This window comes from Miscanthus floridulus, chromosome 2, assembly GCF_019320115.1.
Source record: "Miscanthus floridulus cultivar M001 chromosome 2, ASM1932011v1, whole genome shotgun sequence".
NCBI lineage: Eukaryota > Viridiplantae > Streptophyta > Magnoliopsida > Poales > Poaceae > Miscanthus > Miscanthus floridulus.
Window position 1 is genome coordinate 2,410,828 of NC_089581.1, and position 19,802 is coordinate 2,430,629.

Below are 19,802 nucleotides of genomic sequence, written 5' to 3' on the forward strand. Positions count from 1 at the left end.
GAGCTTGAAGAAAGGTAGCCCTTTTTCATCGAGACGCGAGATAAAATGGCTTAACGCAGCCATGCAGCCTGTAAGCTTCTGAATATACTTGACGCATGTCGGCCATTTCATGTTGGTGATGGCAGAGACCTTGTTAGGGTTTGGTTCGATGCCCCGAGCACTAATGATGTAGCCCAGCAGGATACCGGATGGAACTACAAAGATGTACTTTGAAGGGTTTAGCTTCCATCAGTATTTGCTCAGGTTGGAGAAAGTTTCTTCAAGGTCGGTGATAAGATTGTCGGCGGTTTTAGTCTTAACGACCACATCGTCGATGTAGGCTTCGACGTTGTGGCCGATCTATTGGTCAAGGCATGTCTGGATAGCCCTTTGGTAGGTCACTCCAGCGTTCTTTAGTCCGAAGGACATAGTGGTGTAGTAGTATGCACCGAAAGGCGTGATGAATGACGTCTTGACCTGGTCTTCTTTCTTGAGGGAGATCTGATGGTAGCCGAAGTAACAGTCAAGAAAGGAGAGCAACTCGTAGCCAGCGGTGGAGTCTACAACCTCGTCTATCCAAGGCAGGCCGAAGGGGTCTTTAGGGCAGTATTTGTTAAGATCAGTATAATCAACACACATTCTCCATTCTTTATTCTTTTTCTTAACAAGAATAGGATTAGCTAACCAATCTGGATGATACACTTCTTTTATAAATCCAGCAGCTAAGAGCCGTTTTATTTCTACCCTAATGGCCTCCTTTTTGTTCGGCGCGAATCGACGAAGTTTTTGCTTGATCGGTTTAGCAGTCCGCGAGACATTTAAGGAGTGATCGATCTTCTCCCGCGGTACCCCCGGCATGTCTGTAGGTTTCCAAGCAAACACATCGGCGTTGGCACGTAGGAAGGAGACGAGCGCGCTTTCCTATTTGGGGTCAAGGTGAGCTCCAATTTTCACCATCTTGGAAGGGTCGACAAGGCTGAGGCCGATCTCCTTGACTTCCTTGGACTTGGCGGAGGCACGAGGAGGCTCTGGGATCTCCATGTCATCAGCAGATGCCATCTTGGCTTCAGCAACCACGCTAGCCATCTGGATAGAGAGGTCGGTGGCTTCGACGAGGGCGAGACTTTCTGTCTCACAGGCATAGGCGACGGAGAGGTTGGCCCGCAGAGACAGGACTCCTACGGGCGAAGGCATCTTTAGCACTAAATACACGTAGTGCGGAACGGCCATGAACTTGGCTAGAGCCAGACGCCCCAGTATGGCATGGTAGGTGGTGTCGAAGTCGGCGACATAGAAGTTGATATGCTCCACTCAGTAGTTGGTTGCCGTGCCGAACTATACTGGTAGGGTAATTTCCCCAAACGGTCTGGATGCCCTGCCAGGTACCACACCCCAGAAGGAGGAGTCTAAGGGCGTGAGATCTGTTGTCTCAAGGCCGAGCTCCCTTAGGGCCCCGGCGAAGAGTAGATTCAAAGCGCTCCCACCGTCGACAAGGACTTTTCTAAAGAGCACCTTCTGGACAGTCATGTTAAGGACAAGGGGAAAATGCCCTGTGTAGGGTATGTCTGTCCACTGGTCGGCCCTACTGAAGGTGATGGGGACTTCGAACCATGGGCGATAGCTAGGGTTGGCGGTACTTTCCTCTGAAGCGATGATGACCACTCATCGGGCGATGAGCTTCTGTTCCCTTCTGCTCTCGTTGGAGGCGAAACCCCCGAAGATGGTGGCAACCACCTTGTCATGGTCCTAGAAGGCATTATTATTATCCCCAGGTGGTCGGCGTCCTCCGTTCCCACCATTGTCGTCATTGTACTTTTTCTCCTGGAACTCCTTAGCCAAACCAAGGCAGTCTTTCATCTTGTGTTTGACGTTCTTGTGCAGGGGGCACGGTCTGTCGATGATCTTCTTGTACTGCTCATCGTAGTTATGCTTTGCGCACGGCTCATTGACGTTGGTAACAAAGTGATCTGGTCGGCGGCGGCGATTCTAACCAGGTTTGAATCTGTCTGGTCGATCTCGTCCGCTGTCGCGATGGAAACTATGGTCGTCGTAGCGGTGATCGTTGTGCTGTCGGTCATCGTTGCGGTCATCGTGGCGGCAAGGCAGGCGATTAGTGCCCGTATCTTCATTAAAATGCACCTATGCTTCCTCGGTGTCGGCGTACTGGTTGGCGGTTGTGATCATCTCACCAATGCCGGTAGGTGGCTTTCTGTTGAACTTAGAACGGAGTTCACGGTGATGAAGTACTTGGACGAAGGCGGTGATGACTTCGGCTTTCGTGATGTTGGGAATAGAATTCCTCATCGGAGAAGCGTCTGATGTAGCTGCGGAGTAGTTTGGATGGCTTTTGGGTGATGCGGTTGAGATCGTGCTTGGTGCTCGGCCGCCTGCATGTGACCATGTAGTTGTCGGTGAAGACTTTCTTCAGATCTTCCCAAGATCCGATGGAGTCTAGGGCAAGGCTTGTGAACCAGCTCATGGCGGTTGGTGTGAGCATGACGGGGAGATAATTCGCATGACGTTGGTGTCTCCTCCGGCGGCGCGGACGGCGGTGGCGTAAGCCTGCAGCCACTGAGTTAGGTTCATCCTTCCTTCATAGGGCTCGACTCCGGTGATTTTGAAACCACGGGGCCACTGGAGCATTCGAAGCGCCCTGGTGAACGCTGGGGGCCCTTTTGGGTTGTCGGGGCTGATATCAGCAGTATTGCCGGCGACGATCGGCTCCAGAGTTGAGTCCGGATTACCGTACTCTTGCTCGTACTCTTGGCGGCGTCGTACTTCATCTTCATGGCGCCCGAAGCGACATTGATCGATACGCCGTCATGCACCCCGAAGGTTACTGAGGTGCACTCGGGCGTCCTATTCGACCTCTTGGTCGTGCTGGCGATGATGCTCGGCGTGGTGGCCTCCAACTCCCCCCTGGGGAGGTAGTGACTGGTCAGTGAAACGACTTTGACTAGGGCGGTGATTAGATCTAGGATCAGCTAATCGGCGAATCGCGCTTGTGGAGCATGAAGGTCTCTGAACCTCTCGGATCTCATTAACTTGACAGTGTGCCGCTTTAAGCATGGCGGCGACCTTGGTGAGCTCGGGCGTCTGTGAGAGGTGTGCAAGTTCGTTGGCGGCCATCGCCAGCTTGGCGCTCGTAGTTTTGAAGACGTCGTGGCCGTCAACGCGAAGGAATTCTTCGTTGAGGTTGCGATGGAGGGGCCTTCCTTGCGAGTCGAACTGGTTATCTCGAGCGACCATGGCCATCGCAATGGTGCGTTCATTATCACGGCGTTATGCACGGTTGACGTTCCTATTTTCACGGGCGGCACGTTCCTCATCTGTTTCGTCGTTCCGAGGGGGCTATCGATGCTGACGTTGAAGATTGCGCCACCCCGGAAAGGCAGGAGAGGGGGTTGCTCGGTGAAGGTCTTGGTGAGGGGTTTCGTGGAGCCTTGAGACTCGGAGTCTGGATTTTCCTCTAGGATAGTTTGGAGGGATGTTTCGGGACCCCGGCTGGCGTGCAACATGTTGAAGGTTGGTGGGAGCTGGTCGATGACTTGGTCGGTGAATTTGCCCCTCAGGGCGTCCTGATATGTAGCGGCGGCGTTGGTAAGCCCAAAGGGTAGGGCGGCGAGCCCCGAGGTTTGCCGAGCACTGAACACCGACAGATCGGGATCGGAAGGTGGTCGGTGCTGAACAAGGGTGTCCAGAGCCGACTCAGCAATGGAGAGGCAATCAGTGAGTTTCAGGCCGACCCAATCGATAGACTCGATCAGATCATCATTGTTGACATGCCTCCTCTGGTAGCGAGAAAGCGAGCGGCGAGTAGCTGATGAAGTCGACCCCGGAAGTGGTTCCGAGATTGGATCTGCAGTCGTAGGTGCGAGGGTGGTCGGCGTAGAACAGATCTGCACTGGCTCAAGAAGCTCTCCAACTCCGTCGGCGTTGATGACCCACGTGATGGATCCAACCGTGAAGATCTGGCCGGGCTGCGGGAGGGACGAAGAGCCTGCGAAAAAATGCATCTTGTTCGATAAGGAAACAACACGCGCACCCCTACCTGGCGCGCCAACTGTCGATAGAATATCGTCGGCAGTTCACCGAGGGGTATCCCACGATGGTAGATTGATCGGTAGAGGAGCGTGTAATCAAGAACAAGAAGGCAACAGAGACACACGAGTTATACAGGTTCAGGCCGTCAGTATGACGTAATATCTTACTCCTGTGGTCTGTTGGTTTGTATTAGCTATCGTATGATTTTCCATGATTTTGTAGGGGGTCCCTGCCCGCCTTATATAGTCCAGGGGGCAAGATTACAAGTCGGTTAGATCTAAGAGATAACCGAAAAGTAATAACAGATTACAAGAAACATGAGATCGTACGTATCCCAACAGATCTCGTAACATCTTCAGGATATCCTCCCCATGCCTTGCGGGAGTCGCCGAGCAGAATCGTGCCCCGCAAGGCTCCTTCTCATGGGCTGGGCCGCCCTTGGAGGCATAGCCCATGTGGCCTGTCGTGGATATCCGGGGTCGTACCCCCCACAATCAAGTGGCGCTAAGCTTCTAGCATTCTCTATGACAAGAGGGTAGCACAAAAAGTAAAAGCCAAGTTTTATAGAACGGCGATTAGACTAGCTATGTTGTATGGAGCAGAATATTGGCCTTCAAAGATTCGACATGTTCAACAACTGAGTGTTGCAGAAATACGTATGTTGCGATGGATTTGTCATCACACAAGAATGGACCGAGTTCAGAACGATGATACGTGATCGCCTAGGGGTAGCACTAATTGAAGAAAAGCTTATCCAACATTGGTTGAGGTGGTTTGACCATGTCCAAAGAAGACCTCCAAAGGCACCACTATATTATGGAGTCCTAAGCCAAGCTAATAATATTAGGAGAGATAGAGGAAGACCGAAATTGATATGGGGGAGGCAATAAAAAGAGATTTAAAAGCTTGGGATATATCTAGATATCTATGTTTGAATATGAGTACTTGGAAAGTAGCTATTGAAGTGCCTGAACCGTGACTTAGGGCTCTTGGAGGGTTTTAACTCTAGCCTACCCTAATTTGCTTGGACTGAAAGACTATGTTGTTGTTGTTGTGACAATGATTCGAGGAGGTAAACCAGACTTTTCTAGTGAAAAGTGATGAAAGAAAAAATTTGAGGGAGCATGAGAAAAAGGATAAAAACGAACAAGGTAAAAAATCATCATCATGTCTTAACCCATCAAAGAACTGGAGACCTTAGTTTGTAACACGACGTGATTATGAACTACACCACCCAAATAATTTTGAATGAATTTGCTCTTGTCTAATTCAATCGATGCTATGATTATTCAAAAAAAATCTTTCGATGTTATGTGCAACACTCCCGTAGTAGTAGTAACTAGTTTATCACGCGCGCCCTCGCGTGCGCCGGCAAATCACCTAGTTAAAGTCGTCTCATTCATCAAATTCAAATGAATGAAATAAGATAACGCACCTTGCTTGAAAACCAATACTCTACATCATACTGCAACACATGCTTCAGCTTTTGTTTATGTTGTGCTTCTCTCGATCCGTCCTGAAAATAATACAATACAATTCTGAAAGCTAAATCATCTTGAGTTTGACTATTGTTTTAATAAAATATTAATACTTATGATACCAAAGATGTATCATTGAATTTATGGTGAGATATATTTTCATGCTATACCTATTCTATGTTACAAAGTTTAACTAGCGATGAAGCTAGAATTACATCCTTTTATGGACCAAGGTGGTAGTATCTGATAGAGCATCTCCAAGAAATTAGCCAAAAAGAGACTCTACCGCTTGCAGCAGGCCCGCACCAGACAAAGTAAAACTAAGCCGATAATAAAACATAATATTGATGTATGGAACAAATTTGGTTCACAGAACATTCCTACTCAATCTCTTGTTGTAGGCAAAAAGGATCATCAGCATAAAATAACTGCATATATAAATTATAGATGGTATATGGGAAGCTAAAGCGAAATCACCGAAATAATGTATTAATTTGTGTTTGGCTATTTTCAGATTAAAATGATTGCGGGTTCATAGCAAACAATTCAATTTGTGTTTTGCTATGAACCCGCGATCATTTTGATTTAAAAATAGCCAAATACAAATTAATACATTAAGATTTTTAAGACATCATTATAGGAACTTCATCGAGTAATTTATGGCTACAAAAATTCTATAAGCAATTTCCGGACTACATCTTACATGTCCTCTAGATGGAGGGGCACAAATTTGCAAACCATTGCAAATTCAAAAATTCAGTGACTATCTAGAGCTGTGAGGCAACACAAACCTATGACAACCGATAAGAAGTGGTATGCAACCTTTGAACAAGCAGAATAGCATGGCATCCACGTTACTGGCATTCCTGCACAATAGGAATCCATGTACCGCTAAACGAAGCTAAGAAAGAAAGCAAACTAAACACTTGGTTGTAATCCCTCATCCACCTCTGGTAACAAATCCGAATGAAATCAATCTTTAAATCTAGGAAAACAAACACCGTAGATGAAGCACAAATAGAGTAGGGGAAGTGCCCATAGCCATCCATACCTGGTGGCTGGGCTTCTGTGGAGCAGGAGAGAGGCGAGGATGGGGTGACCAGCCGCCACCGCGAAACCCCAGGTGGAGGGGTGAGGCACCGCTAGATCTGCTGCCGAGCTGAGCCATCGGTGCCACCACCGGAGAGGAAGACGCGATGTGTAGCCGGGGTCGTCGAGCACAGGCACCTAGGGTCTCATGGAGTAGAGGAGCAGACGCAGAGCGGTGGGAGGAGGCCGCGTCGTGGGGCACCCGGGCCGGCGGCCAACGGCGGGGCACGCACGCGCCGCGCCGTGGTTGGGGACGACCACTGCCGGGGCCGACCCGGGGGCGGAGTGGCGCCGCCCGCGCCTCACGCGATGAAGTGACGGCACTGGGCCCTAGCCGCACGATGCCACATCGGGAGAGAGAGGGGGAGAGGGAGAGAGGAAGGAAGAGAAGCCGAGGGCGGAGGCAGTAGAGGTGGCGTTCCGCGACCGGGAGGAGAGGCATCGAGCTCGAAAGAGGAAGAGGAGGCGAGATATTTTCGGAAAAATCCAGAAGGAGAAGTAGAAGCTGTTGTTTATATTTGGTCGACCGGATTCGGACCATACGTAGCAACGGCCGGCAAAATCAACGCAAAGCGACGGGATCTGCAAGAAGTTGATTCAAACGAAAGCTGCTACAAGTAATCTGGGCCACACGATGGAGGATTGGACTGCTGGAAATAATTCGGGTGATGTGGATGGCCTGAGCGTCAGTTAAACTAACCTGCTTTGATATATATAGAGATTTCGAAGGCCTTTCTTCTAGAAGAATATAGAATAGAATACGCGGCAGCATATTACTTCATCGCGGCGTTTATTTATATTTATTTCTTGATCCTGACTTGCACGGAATCGCCACGCCTTTTCTCTCCGTGTCTTGCTGAAGAAGGAAGAGTGAGAGAAAGGGTTCAATTTCATAGATTTTCGATTTGTCACATTTGGAAATGTGAAAATCGTGTAACTGAAATAAAGTTATCCATGTGTCGATCTCAATAGCCACTAGACGTGTCTTTCCTATAAAGGGATGCTATATATGATATATAGGAGCCCTAAAAGCTCGAGGGAAAGATCAAAGCAATGACTTACCTGAATCCTAAAGTGAATACAAAGGCCATGTTCGTTTGTCTCATGAGCCGTACTATTTCAGCGAACGAATCGTATTTTTCTTTCACAATAAATTAACAAATAGTACTTTTAGTCATGATTTTTCAACCAAATGAACATGGCCAAAGTTTCTTCCTTCCCATAAGACAATTTTGGGCCTCCTCGATAGTTGATTCCCTTTCTCTGTTAAAAAACATATAATAAAGAAACCAATTTCAGGTACTAAATAATTTCTTGTATAGTAGACAATTTTCCACAAAGGCTCCGTTCGGCTTGCTGAATCTTGACTGAAATTAACTGAAAACACTGTTCTAGCTGAAATGTTGTGAGAGAAAAACACTGTTTCGACTGAAAAAAGAAGCCGAACAAGCCGGATATGGGATAAGCCGAACGGGACCAAAGAATCACTTTCATGTAGAACTCAGAGTGTTTGGTATACCTTGGGATTTCCATGTAAGTGTTTTTTCGCCCTGTTCTACAACACTACTTTAGCAGCAGTATTTTTCAGCGAATAAATAATGTTTTTCTCTCATAACAAATCAGCATAAGTCAAATTTCAACTAATCGAACATATGTGTGATGTTTGAAAAAAATAAAATTGCCAGAGAGTTTGTACCACCCAAACGTTTCGTCCCTGACTACTTGATCACAAGTAGAACTCTAAATACCTTGGGATTTCTCTATGATTTTTTTTTAAATCAGAGTATAATATAAATATACAAATACATAATAAAATTGCTACGGAGTTTCTACCACCCAAACGTGTCCCTGCTCCCTGACTACCTGATCCTTTCTCCAAACATTTCATTCGACTTTCAAACAACCCAACTTTGATTTGTGTAGCAAAACGGGAAGGGATTTGGATATATCCTAGTTACCTTGTATATGCTATTTAAAAAGCGCAGTTTATAAATAATCTAAATAAAAGATTATTACATGCCATAACGGGTAGAAATTTGCTTCTCGAATCTTGACCATGTGTAACGCCTCATTTGGATACTCTGGATTTTGAGAATCCTTATAGAAAAAATCGCACAATTCTAGATTTCCATCCAAACCGCTAGATTTTATAGAAATTTTAACTCATAGATTTTTAGAACCTCGGAATCCTCTATCTATGCAGTAATGCAGTCATGCAGAGGATGTGCCTGGTTTATGCGTTCTTGCCAGACTACCAGGTCGCCAAACAAACACGCCCGGACGCTCACGCAAACCAGCAGCGGTGGTGTGGTGTGAAGGCGAAGAATCCAGCGGGAGGCGTACCGGGTCAGGTTTTCAAACCTGCTACTGTTTCCCCTCAGCAGCAACCAGCAAGCCCACGCGTACCACGGTGGTTGTACCTAGCGGCAGCAGCGCGGGAGCCCGACGCCGTTACGCCCCCTGCCCCGCGCTCGCAGCCCCGGCCGAAATGACGAGACTGCCCTCCCCGCGCTTATCCACACGCGCCCTCGCCAGCCACAACCCTCCCGGCCCCCGGGGGCAGCGCGGTAATCTCGGCCCGCGCCCGTCCCCACCTGCGCCTCGCCGCCCGTATCTTCTCGTCTCGTCTCGTCTCCCTCCTTTTGCCCTCCCCCAATTTCTCGCGGCGTCGCCCCGTCCAAAATATCGCCCTGCGATCCCCTACCTCGCCGACTGGCTCCCCCCTCCACCTCGCCGCCGGGCAGCGGAGACCCCTCCGCGACGGGATCGGGTTCCTCCTTCCCTGGTAAGGATACCCTGCCCTGCCTCCCTCGGTTCGTGTCGTTGGATTGCTCCTAGTCCTGCAATCCTGGCAATTTCGTTGTGAATTTGCTCTGCTCGGTGCAAGTCGGAGTGCCAATTGCGGGTTCGATTGCCCTCCCTTTTTCTTTCCTCGGGGGTTCAATCGCCCCGCCATTCCCCGTTAGGTAGCCCCTGTCTCAAGCAATCGATTCAGGACCCGCATTCCCCACGACGATTTCCCCCCACGTGCTCTCTAGACATTTTATCATCTCAACCAATTTTTTTTCGATCAATTATCTCAACCAATTACGTCGTGCGACGGACGGGTGTGGTGTTCTTATCTGTTCGCGAATCGCGGCGTCGGTTCGTCGCGGATTCGAATTCGAATCTTCTAGAGGGGAAGAAGAAGATCTCCGCGCCGTGTAGCCGCACTACCGGCCGGTCTGTGAGGGCGTTAGGTTCGTTTGTACTCTTGTACGCATGAGTCACCACTTTTTTTCTTTACTTTGTTTGATAGCTGTTACTGTTCGATCACCTTTTGCATTGTTCACGTGCTTGGTACCTTGCCGCATGTAGACACGGAGACGATGCATATCGGGTAAATTGCACGTGCTTCTATCCTTTCTCCCCCTCTTGATCGATTTGGATCTTAACCGGACCTGTTTAAATGTTGTTTTACCATGCAATTGAACTCACTCAGGGTATACGGTTAATAAGGCCAAAATATACCAAGTTGATTGCCGTTTCTGTCGAGTATACTTGCAACTGAATCGAATGTGGAAAGTGACCTGTTTCCATAGGTCCTTTATAGGCTGTTAGGCTTTGTTTTGCACGGTACAACTACTTTCCAGTGCACGAAATGAGAAACCGATGCATATCTTCCTTATGGTTTGTTTGCTTAGTTTTTGTGTCCCCATGGTTTGTTTACTTGGTTCCTTTGTGGAGGGTAATATTATGTTCAAGTACCAAGTATTGAATCAAAGAATTCCTTTACTCTTCCATTGCAGATTTTTCCATGCACGTTAGGATAAAAATGCTTTGGTCTGAAACCTATCTGCTCTTTTTTCTGGCCAATGATGGTGTCAGCCAACATGTATCAGCGATGACGATCTGCCGCTGAAGCTTGCTCAAGCTGCAATAAAGCATGACGGTTGTGCACATAATGATGCTTAATCATTCATGCTGCTATACCCTCGAGTGGAACTTCCTTCTTCTGATGCAACCGTATATAGGTGGACCTAGTTTTGAGGTGGCTGTGATGAGTTTTGAAGGCGGCGAGGGATCTTTGCTGCGGAGTTCTATTTGTTCTCAGTGATTCTTGGCAAACACTCTTTGGTTACGTTAATAATCATGGAAAGGTAAGTACTAAATTCTCTTTTCACATTTTACTTTAGATGGTCTGGAAGGTTAATTTGAACTTGCCTTCCTATTTCTTGCAGGTACAAATTGTTACGGGAGATAGGTGATGGAACCTGTGGGAATGTTTTTATGGCTTATAATGTAGAAACTAATAAAATTGTAAGTGCAATGGCTCACCTATTGAAACATTTTGCTGTCATATTCAAAGTATCAAATCGAAATCTTCTAGCATTGTTCTTCCAAGAATTTATGTACCCGATTTGTGTACGCACGATTTTACCGGTTCAATTTCAGCAACAGCATATTATACCCTTTTGTCTATTTCACTGAAAGAGCTGTTATTATGAACGTTAGCTGGCACCTGCAGTATTTACACCAACTAACTTGTTCTCTTTGCTCCATCCAGGTTGCCGTTAAAAAAATGAAGAGAAAGTTTTTCCAATGGGAAGAATGCGTTAGTCTTCGAGAAGTGAAGGTACATTCCGTTTTGTCAAACTGGATGAATCACATACGTATTCAGAAGATACTGTCTTGCAACTTTGTTTTCTTAAAAAAGAACTATCCTTCTGCAGGCTCTTCAGAAACTAATTCACCCTAACATTGTGAAGCTGAAGGAGGTGACGATGGAAAATCATGAGCTGTTCTTCATCTTTGAACACATGGTTTGTTGCTATTTCTGGCATGTTTTTTTACCATATTTTTGTTATAAATAAAAGGAAGAGAAAAAAAAAACTAATTTACCATGCTATTCCCTCAAAGGCACACATTACTGAGATGTCATTTTTTTTTATTGTTAACATGAGAACGACACTAACACTAAACGTACTAAATTGTCATTGTATTTTGGGGTTGTATTAGCCACAAAATCGGTTCACCTATGTTTCTTCATTAAATGAGTGAACCACTACTATTTCCTTATATTTGTGATGTATTATGCTCACTTAGTAAGAGGTGTATACTTCTTTCAGGTGAAGCATTGGGTTTTCCTAAGCTGCTTTCTTACTTGCACCTAAATGTTCTTTATGTAGTTTGTCTCTTGCTGAAATGTCAGCTGATTTTTCTTTTCAGGAGTGTAATTTATATGATGTCATGAGGGAAAGGCAAGTTCCTTTCCCTGAAGGGGATATACGGAACTTTATGGTCCAAATACTGCAAGGTCTTGCATATATGCATAATAATGGGTATTTCCACCGTGATTTGAAACCTGGTAATGTGGCTTCTTGATATTACATTGGAATTATCTTGTCTTTGTTCCTGTTAAAATAATTAGTTTTGCCCCATCTATTTGCTTAGAGAATTTGTTGGTGACAAATGGTATTGTTAAAATTGCTGACTTTGGGTTGGCTAGAGAAGTATCTTCCAATCCTCCTTACACTGATTATGTTTCCACCAGATGGTGAGTTCGTGTATGAAATTTGAAATTTGTTTATATATATAACAATATACTATGCAACTAAAGCCTCAAGATCATCTATATTCTTTAGGTATCGGGCTCCAGAGGTTCTACTGCAATCTTCAGCTTATACACCTGCTATTGGTAATCCTGGTGCCCTTGTCCTGCCTTTTGGTGTGCTATTAACCTTTTACTTTCTTGTTATGTATAGCCTACTCTATTTCCAATACCACTACACATAATGCATGGAAATGATTCTTCTTATGCTGCAAAAGGTCGCTAGAAAAAGATTTGCTGTACTCTGCAAGCCATTAGTTTGTCATGCTTTATAGTTTCTCATACTACGATTATATCCAAACATTAGTACACCACATAGTTCCATCTCAACAACGAGCAAACAATATCATGTTCTTCTTTTCTTGAAATGCATAACTTCTCTTTGTGGCTTTTAGCTTGTGATATCACCATTAATAGCTGTGCGCTTTTGCAGACATGTGGGCGGTTGGTGCTATTTTGGCTGAGCTTTTTACACTGTCCCCTCTTTTTCCTGGTGAAAGGTAATATTGCAATGATGAATTTTGTGGACGATCACTATATTGCTTCAGCAGTTACCATGTATTAATTCTAACAGGGCCTTAGCGCATGTATGATACCTGTTTAGCACATGTATGCTACCTGTTTTGTTATGCTGATGTGAACTTTAGTTTTTGCACTATAGGTGATAGGTGATAATGTTTTATTTTCAGTAATCAACTTTTGGTCTGCTGAACTAAAACTTCTAAGGCACAAGTATATTTGCGTGTTGTCTTAATGGGTATATATAGCTCACCACTAGCCTGGAACCTCACTCTACACTGTCTGCTATGCTATGCCTACTATTTTAAACTTTAATATAAAGGCCTCACATCTGCAACTGTGTTTGGCTGATGCCTTACTTCATACATGTATACAAGCAACCTTATATGATTGATGCCGTTGAAGTATTAGAGCTTATAAGTTAGTAAAGCGTGCACTGAAACATTTAAACAACATTTGCAATATTTTTACCATTGATATTGTGTGATTTTACATTGCTTCTTTTGTTTTTTAACAGTGAGACAGATCAGCTTTACAAAATATGCACTGTGCTTGGGACCCCAGATTGCACTATCTGGCCAGAGGGAATGAGCCTGCCTCGTTCATGTAGCTTTAAGTTTTTTCAGGTGAAATTGAGTTCCATCTGGAGTCATTGGATTAAATGTTTCCAGTCCCTTGGCTTGATTGTTTTTCCTTTCTGGCAGATTCCTCCAAGAATCTTATGGGAGCTCATTCCTAATGCTTCTTTGGAAGCAATTGACTTGATCCAGGTACATCTATAGACTGCTATGCTGTTTGGAAATGAAACAAAGTTCTGGGTTTATCCAAGTACTAATTCCACACCTTTTATGCTGCATCTATGTTTTATTGCTTTACTTTATTTGTCCATTGGCAATTCTCAATATTAACATGGGTACCATTTTGCTTCGTTTTGAAAGCAACTTTGTTCCTGGGATCCACGAAGGAGGCCAACTGCTGAGCAAGCATTACAACATCCCTTCTTTAATGTACTGATTTACTCGTTGAGTTGTAATTTGGGGTACCTTTTTGTTCCATGAGTGTGCCTGACTCTAGTGAGTTTTCTAGGTGTGCAACTGGGTACCAAGACCTGTCCATGATGCTTCCCATGCAAAAACAGAAGAACCTAGTGAGTCTTTTATGTAAACTATGTTCATGACATATCTTTAACTTTTTGTACATATTTGGACTGAGGTCTTTCTACAACTTTAACAGAAGCGCATCCAAGATTGGAACTGAACCTGTGGGATTTCAGCACTGAACCTGATGAATGTTTCCTTGATTTAACTCTCAGTCTAAAGCCAAGCTTTCCTGGAACAGGTGCATGAATGTTTTAACCCTGTAAACTTCATCCATGGTTTTAATCCATTGTTTGATATTGGTCAGAGTAGCCTTGTGAGGTTCAAGAAATAGTCATAGTTGATCTTGTCATCTTGCCACCTGTTGCGTGCTGTTTTACATTGCTACTACTCTTTTGTTTTGCAGACCTTGCTAACCATGTTCCGCGACGTACAGAAGAGGTGAGATGTTATTAGTGTTTGTGTAAATGGTTACATTTTATAATGCAATGGGTGTCATTTTGATATTTGCTACTTTGACGTGCAGGAACTTCTACTCTTCTCAGGATTTGAGAATACCCCTGTGAAGTCCGGTATGTTCCCTGTGCTAATTTGTTGTTTCTTTTTGGAATTGTTTTTGCTCTTCCTTGCCACAGCAAAATTTCAAGCATGGTATCACGTTTGCTGACCCTGAAAGGGGCTAACAAATGCGGTAACTAGTATTATTGACATAATATTTGCCGTGTGTTGGACTGAGCGAGCTTAAGCACTAGTATTTAGATGCCATTTTTGGTTAAGTTGACAAGTGTTGCTTCTCTGTAACTGTAAGCAGGTTTTTGGCCTCTGGTGCCATCTGATCGTCCCGTTGGTGATGTTCCGGTCATACCATCCTGGCAGCAGGCGTATATGGTTGACAGGTGAGCATGGGCGCATCTAGCACTCGCCCTTTGCAACACTTTGAAAGTATTATGTACGAGGATTATCCAATAACAAGCACTGTGTCGTGTGTGTGCAGCCAAGCCGCATTTCCAGGATTTTCTGGCTCTCCGTTCAGCCTGTCGTTGCAGCCGAACCTGTTGGAGAACCATTCGCTAGCACCAATCCGGCAGGTGAATTTCTTCTGACGGAGACAGGATTAACAGATTGTGCATTCATACGATTCTTGCGTTCTTGATACGTCCAGCTTCTCGCTGTATACACACTAGCTTGACTCGAATAAGTGGCGGCAGGCAGTAGAGGGAATGTATATACAGTTCGTAGCTCTTGATCTCCTCTCTTTTTTTTCCTCCACCTTTTTTTTTCGTCTGGTCGTATTCCACATCACCCCAATGTAAATATCGGCATGGACATCTCTCTCCCAAAAGAAACAATTTTGTATGAGCGATGTTGCAGTGATGTGGATGAGCACCGAGTTGCTGAGCATGGTATGTGTATCAGTGTATGCATGTAGTAGGATGTAGGAATGTACTCCTAGGATGGAGTACTACGCCGGCTGCTGTGGTGCTTGCTGTTACAGTGATCACGAGATATTTGGCCGGGGCCGGGAGAATGTCATGTGCGGACTCTAGAGTCTGGATAGAGTTTAATAATGTGGGATATGACCTGACAGTTTTTGATATAGCCCTCGTTTAGTTCAGCGCGGAATCGGCGCCGTCGGAGTTACTGTAGCCACAGTGGCTACTGTAGCATTTCGTTTGTATTTGGTAATAATTGTCCTAACGTTGACTAATTAGACTCAAAACGTTCGTCTCGTAAAGTACAACAAAACTGTGTAATTAGTTTTTGATTTCATCAACATTTAGTACTCCATGCATGTACCGCAAGTTTGATGTGACGGGGAATCTTCTTTTTACATAGTGTCAAATTCTGGAAATTGGGGGAACTAAACACCCCCATAGTTTTTGATATTGTTGTCACGGCGTGGCCAGAGACACATGCGGTCTGAGCAAAAGGACGGTGTGGTGGCGGTGGCGGAGGGGCTGCAACTTACGCTTGCAAAGTTGCAAGCGCCTGACGGGGGTGACTAGCCGTCGCCGGAAACCTTTGGCCGGCTGGCCTGGCCCTGGAGCTGTCAGCCGTCGGCCGAAAGCCTGTAAACCCATTGGAGTAAAAACGGGCGCGTGCCATACCGCTTGGTTGCGTAGTGCGAGCTCAGCTCACTGCCGCTCAGGCGCTGACTGCCAAAGTAAGGTGGAAGGTTTCCCAGCACCCCCACGCTGGGCTCAAACAGTGTGTTCGTGCGCGCGCGCTGTTCCTGTATGGCACGGCGCGGCAGCGGGGGCAAGAGCAACGGCCCTCGTTGGTGTCGTGTGGTCTGGTCTGTCTCCGTTGCACTGTTGAGCGGCCGGGGCGGAGGCTGCCAGAGCGAGGCTGTGTTTAGTTAAAAAAAAATTCTTAAAAATGCTACAGTAGCTATTACATCGAATCTTACGATACGTGCATAGAGCATTAAATGTAGACAAAAAAAAATTAATTGCACAGTTTGGTTGAAAATCGCGAGACGAACGTTTTGAGCCTAATTAATCTATAATTAAACACTAATTGCCAAATAAAAACGAAAATACTACAGTAGCCATATTCTCAAATTTCGCGAAAGTCCAAAGAAAGCCCCGAGCAGTGGGCATCACATGGCCGAGCGACGCGCTGGCTGGCACTGGTGGGGTGGCAGTGTGGCACACCAGACCGAAGATGCTACTGTACGAGTACGACGCTCAGCAGCTCTCGCGGCCTCAAGGCTATAGGATGGATTGGAATTGAAATTGGATCCACGAGGTGAGGTGAGCTGGCACGAGAATACGCTCACATAGTCGCACACACACGCACGCACGGACGCGGAGGCTGGAGGGGCAAAGCCAGTGCCTTGCCCTTGCCCCCGACTTGTGTCTGTGTTTCCGAGCTGGCATTGCCAGGCCATATTTAGATTGCAAAAAAATTACAACCTGATGAATAGTAGCGCTTTCGTCTTATTTGGTAAATATTGTCCAATCGTGGACTAACTAAGCTCAAAAAATTCATCTCGTGATTTCCAACTAAACTATGCAATTAGTTATTTTTTTTACCTACATTTAATGCTTCATGCAAGTGACTAAAAATTGATATGATGGAAAAAAAATAAAAAAACTTGGAATTTGGAGGTGATCTAAACAAGGCCCCAGTCTGCCCTGCCGTGCGCCGTGCGCCGTGCCGTGCAAAGGCCTGAACCTGCGTGTCGGGCCAGGGGGCACCCACCGGTAAAGCCGACTCGTTGTCTACTGCAACAAGCAGCAGTCGCGCTAGCACCTGCAGCGAGAGTGATGAGTGAAGAACGGGCTCGAGTGAATGCGTACCATCTCTCAAAGTATTAATGAGCCTATTTCATGAGGGCATAGGATATAGGCCCTGTTCGCTTTCTTTTCGTCCTGTCTTTTTAGTTGGCACAGTATTTTCTACTCAGGGTAAATCAGTTAAAATAGTATTTTAATTTATTTTTTCAACAAATCAAACATAATAATGTTATAAGATTGCCTGATACAGTCCTGGTAGCAGTAACCACTGTACCGGGCTATCAACTACTGTCGTCCACTGTTCCAATTCTGGGTAGGCCTCAGTCCTCCACTTTTTTTTAAACTAGTACTAGTACTGGTACCTTTTTCTCTTTCTAACCACCACCTTTTACGAGTGTAACATAGTAAAATCTCCTGGGGGCCAGAGTGAAAAAAACACAATGATTTGTTATCCCGTTCTCGTGGTGATTTTTTTATTTTTAATACTTTTTAAATTAATTTTAATTCTAACACTGTTTTTTTTTCTCAAAACTAACATTTTTTGCCACGCCTATTGCCATGGCGCGGCGAAATGCCTATGCCGCGCCATGCCTGGTGGCGCGGCGACAGGACGACGTGGCGATGACGGGAGCTGCTGACTGGTGACGTGGCAGGGCCCGCCCGCGGCACTGTCACGCCATCCCTCACGGCGCGTCAGTCCCGGTATATATATCGCCCGCGAGCCGCCCTCCCTCTGTCTGCTTGGCCGCACGCGCCTACCGTCGCTCGTCCATGCCCGCCCGCCTGGCCACCTGCCGCACGCACGCACGCGCCCGCTCGTCTGCCTGCGCCCGCCCGCCTGCCCGCACTCGGCCGCCGCGCTCGCCCACCCTCCTTCGCTCCTGCCCGCCCGCCTTAACTAATTTAGTTAGAAGTATATTTATCATGTATATTTTTGTTGCTATAAGTGTTTGTTATATTATTTGAGTTGCAATGCAAATGATTATATTTTTCATTAATTTACGTTGTTTCGATTGATGTTTAATTTAAACCGTTTTATTAGATGGAAGACATGCTTCGGGAGCAGTTGTGGCAAAAATGGGACCGTCATAGAGAATTGTATCCCGACGAGTCTAACAAAGATGCCCCCGTCTCTCCTGACCTCCCTGTCTCTAACTGTGACTGTGGTCGTCCGGCCGACGTGTTTTAATCGAGACATCCGGACACAGTGGTTCGTTGCTTCTACACATGCAGTCGTTTTAATATAAGTAATTGTTTTCGTATGTTTTTTTCTTCATTTGTATTACTAGGCTATTAATATTTTGTTGGAATTTTATTGTGTAGGCCCATGAGAGGTGCCTTTTCTTTCAGTGGATCGAAGGTACAAACAAGTTTAACCCTAGGTACCTCCTTTTCAACGATTGGTGGAGAGGACGACATCCACGAGAGCACTTCGAGCGGTGGGTTCCACCTCCCCCTAACCCCCCTCCAATGACAGCTAAGGAGAAGCACTTAGCCGCAGTTAAACGACTCAATGAACCTCCTCTGTGTCATTACAGAGATTGAGCTATGATAAACCCTAAAAATACGTTGAAGTTTGTGTGTCCAAACAAGCATGAAGTAAGTGTAAAGTGTATGTGTTGAAATATTGAGCTATATGTGTTCATATACTAATGTCACCTTATTTAGGTGTTTTCAATGGCAAAGTGTCATTTCAAGGAGTGGTTATATGGTCCTAAGAACCAATGGCCAAAAGAACCATCAAAGGCAAGCAAAAGAAGAAAGAAATGTTAATTTACAAAGCACCTCCAGTCAAGTGCGAATGTGGTGTTAAATCCAACTATGGTCTAGTCCCTTTGGAGCTTGAAATAGGCCATTATTACGGCCATATGGTTGACTATGATGATGTTGGTTATTTTTTGGTAAAATGAAATCGTATTTTGTTTCTTTTGCTAAGACATATATGATTTTTTTTCAACAGGGCACTAGAAAATGTAGGTAGGAATGTTATGATGGTCAAGTTAAGTTCTTAGATGAACTGAAGAGGAAGCAAGTAATTACACGAAAGAGGGGATATGGACCTAACCACGTCAACCTATTCGTTAAACATTACAAAGACAAGATGCGTGAGTTTGCTAGACAGCGTGGTATTTTGTAACCCGATCGATGTTGGGCTTGACAAATGGAGATTGGAGAGACGAATGACGTTAGAGGAGGAGAGGGCAAGGAAGAAGGCAAGAGAGGAGACAAGAGTACAGATGCAGGTCTTGAACGAGCATGTTGTTGCATTATGTGCTAGTGAGTGCTTGAAAGCCTTTTTTTGTTGCCTAATTTTAAATGTAATATAATCACGTTGCTAACTGATTACATTTTATACATGAATGAATTGGATGCAGCGAGGAACATACTGCAGAGGTGGCTCATGTAAGGTATGAGGAAAAAAAGTTAGATGAGCACAGAACGTGAGCTGGTCGCACCGTTGAATCACCGATTGTGTTGTCTGATGAGGAGGACGAGGTTGAGGACGACACAGGCAGACTGAGTGAGCTCATCGCTCTAGCAAAGGCAGGCTTGTAGGCTGAGGACGACACTAGCAGACTAAGTGAGCTCATCGCTCTAGCAGAGGCATGCTTATAGGTGGAGGATGACGATGCCTTCTTCACTCAGGCCACAGAGGCAGCAGATGAAGCAAAGGTCGCTTACTATAGGCGAAAGCCAGATCAGGGCAATGCACATGACCCTAGCCATAGCAACAATGTTGTGGTTGAGGATTGGTACTCAGACG

The 19,802-nt window shown here is 45.6% G+C and overlaps 1 protein-coding gene across 4 annotated transcripts; it reads left to right on the forward strand.

The window, feature by feature from the left end:
• Positions 1–9,222: 9,222 nt before the first annotated feature.
• On the forward strand, positions 9,223–15,155 carry LOC136537625 (cyclin-dependent kinase F-3-like). 4 transcript variants are annotated; one of them, XM_066529573.1, is made up of 19 exons: positions 9,223–9,375; positions 10,379–10,521; positions 10,604–10,729; positions 10,811–10,889; positions 11,137–11,205; positions 11,303–11,392; positions 11,799–11,937; positions 12,024–12,126; positions 12,215–12,267; positions 12,614–12,680; positions 13,217–13,325; positions 13,404–13,469; positions 13,638–13,706; positions 13,786–13,846; positions 13,933–14,037; positions 14,203–14,237; positions 14,323–14,368; positions 14,608–14,692; positions 14,791–15,155. In XM_066529573.1, the coding sequence occupies exons 3-19, from the start codon at positions 10,722–10,724 to the stop codon at positions 14,897–14,899; spliced, it is 1,293 nt and encodes a 430-aa protein (XP_066385670.1). In that variant the 5' UTR covers positions 9,223–9,375; positions 10,379–10,521; positions 10,604–10,721; the 3' UTR covers positions 14,900–15,155. The 4 variants fall into 4 exon arrangements, with proteins under 4 accessions (XP_066385670.1, XP_066385668.1, XP_066385672.1 ...); XM_066529575.1 differs by having other exon boundaries at positions 9,228–9,375; positions 10,458–10,521; XM_066529571.1 differs by having other exon boundaries at positions 10,379–10,729.
• Positions 15,156–19,802: the final 4,647 nt, after the last annotated feature.

Bases quoted from the DNA above. Each gene is read 5' to 3' on its own strand.
- LOC136537625 (XM_066529571.1), top strand. The intron at 11,206-11,302 runs GTACATTCCGTT...ATCCTTCTGCAG, and splicing joins TTAGTCTTCGAGAAGTGAAG to GCTCTTCAGAAACTAATTCA. The intron at 13,326-13,403 runs GTGAAATTGAGT...CCTTTCTGGCAG, and splicing joins GTAGCTTTAAGTTTTTTCAG to ATTCCTCCAAGAATCTTATG.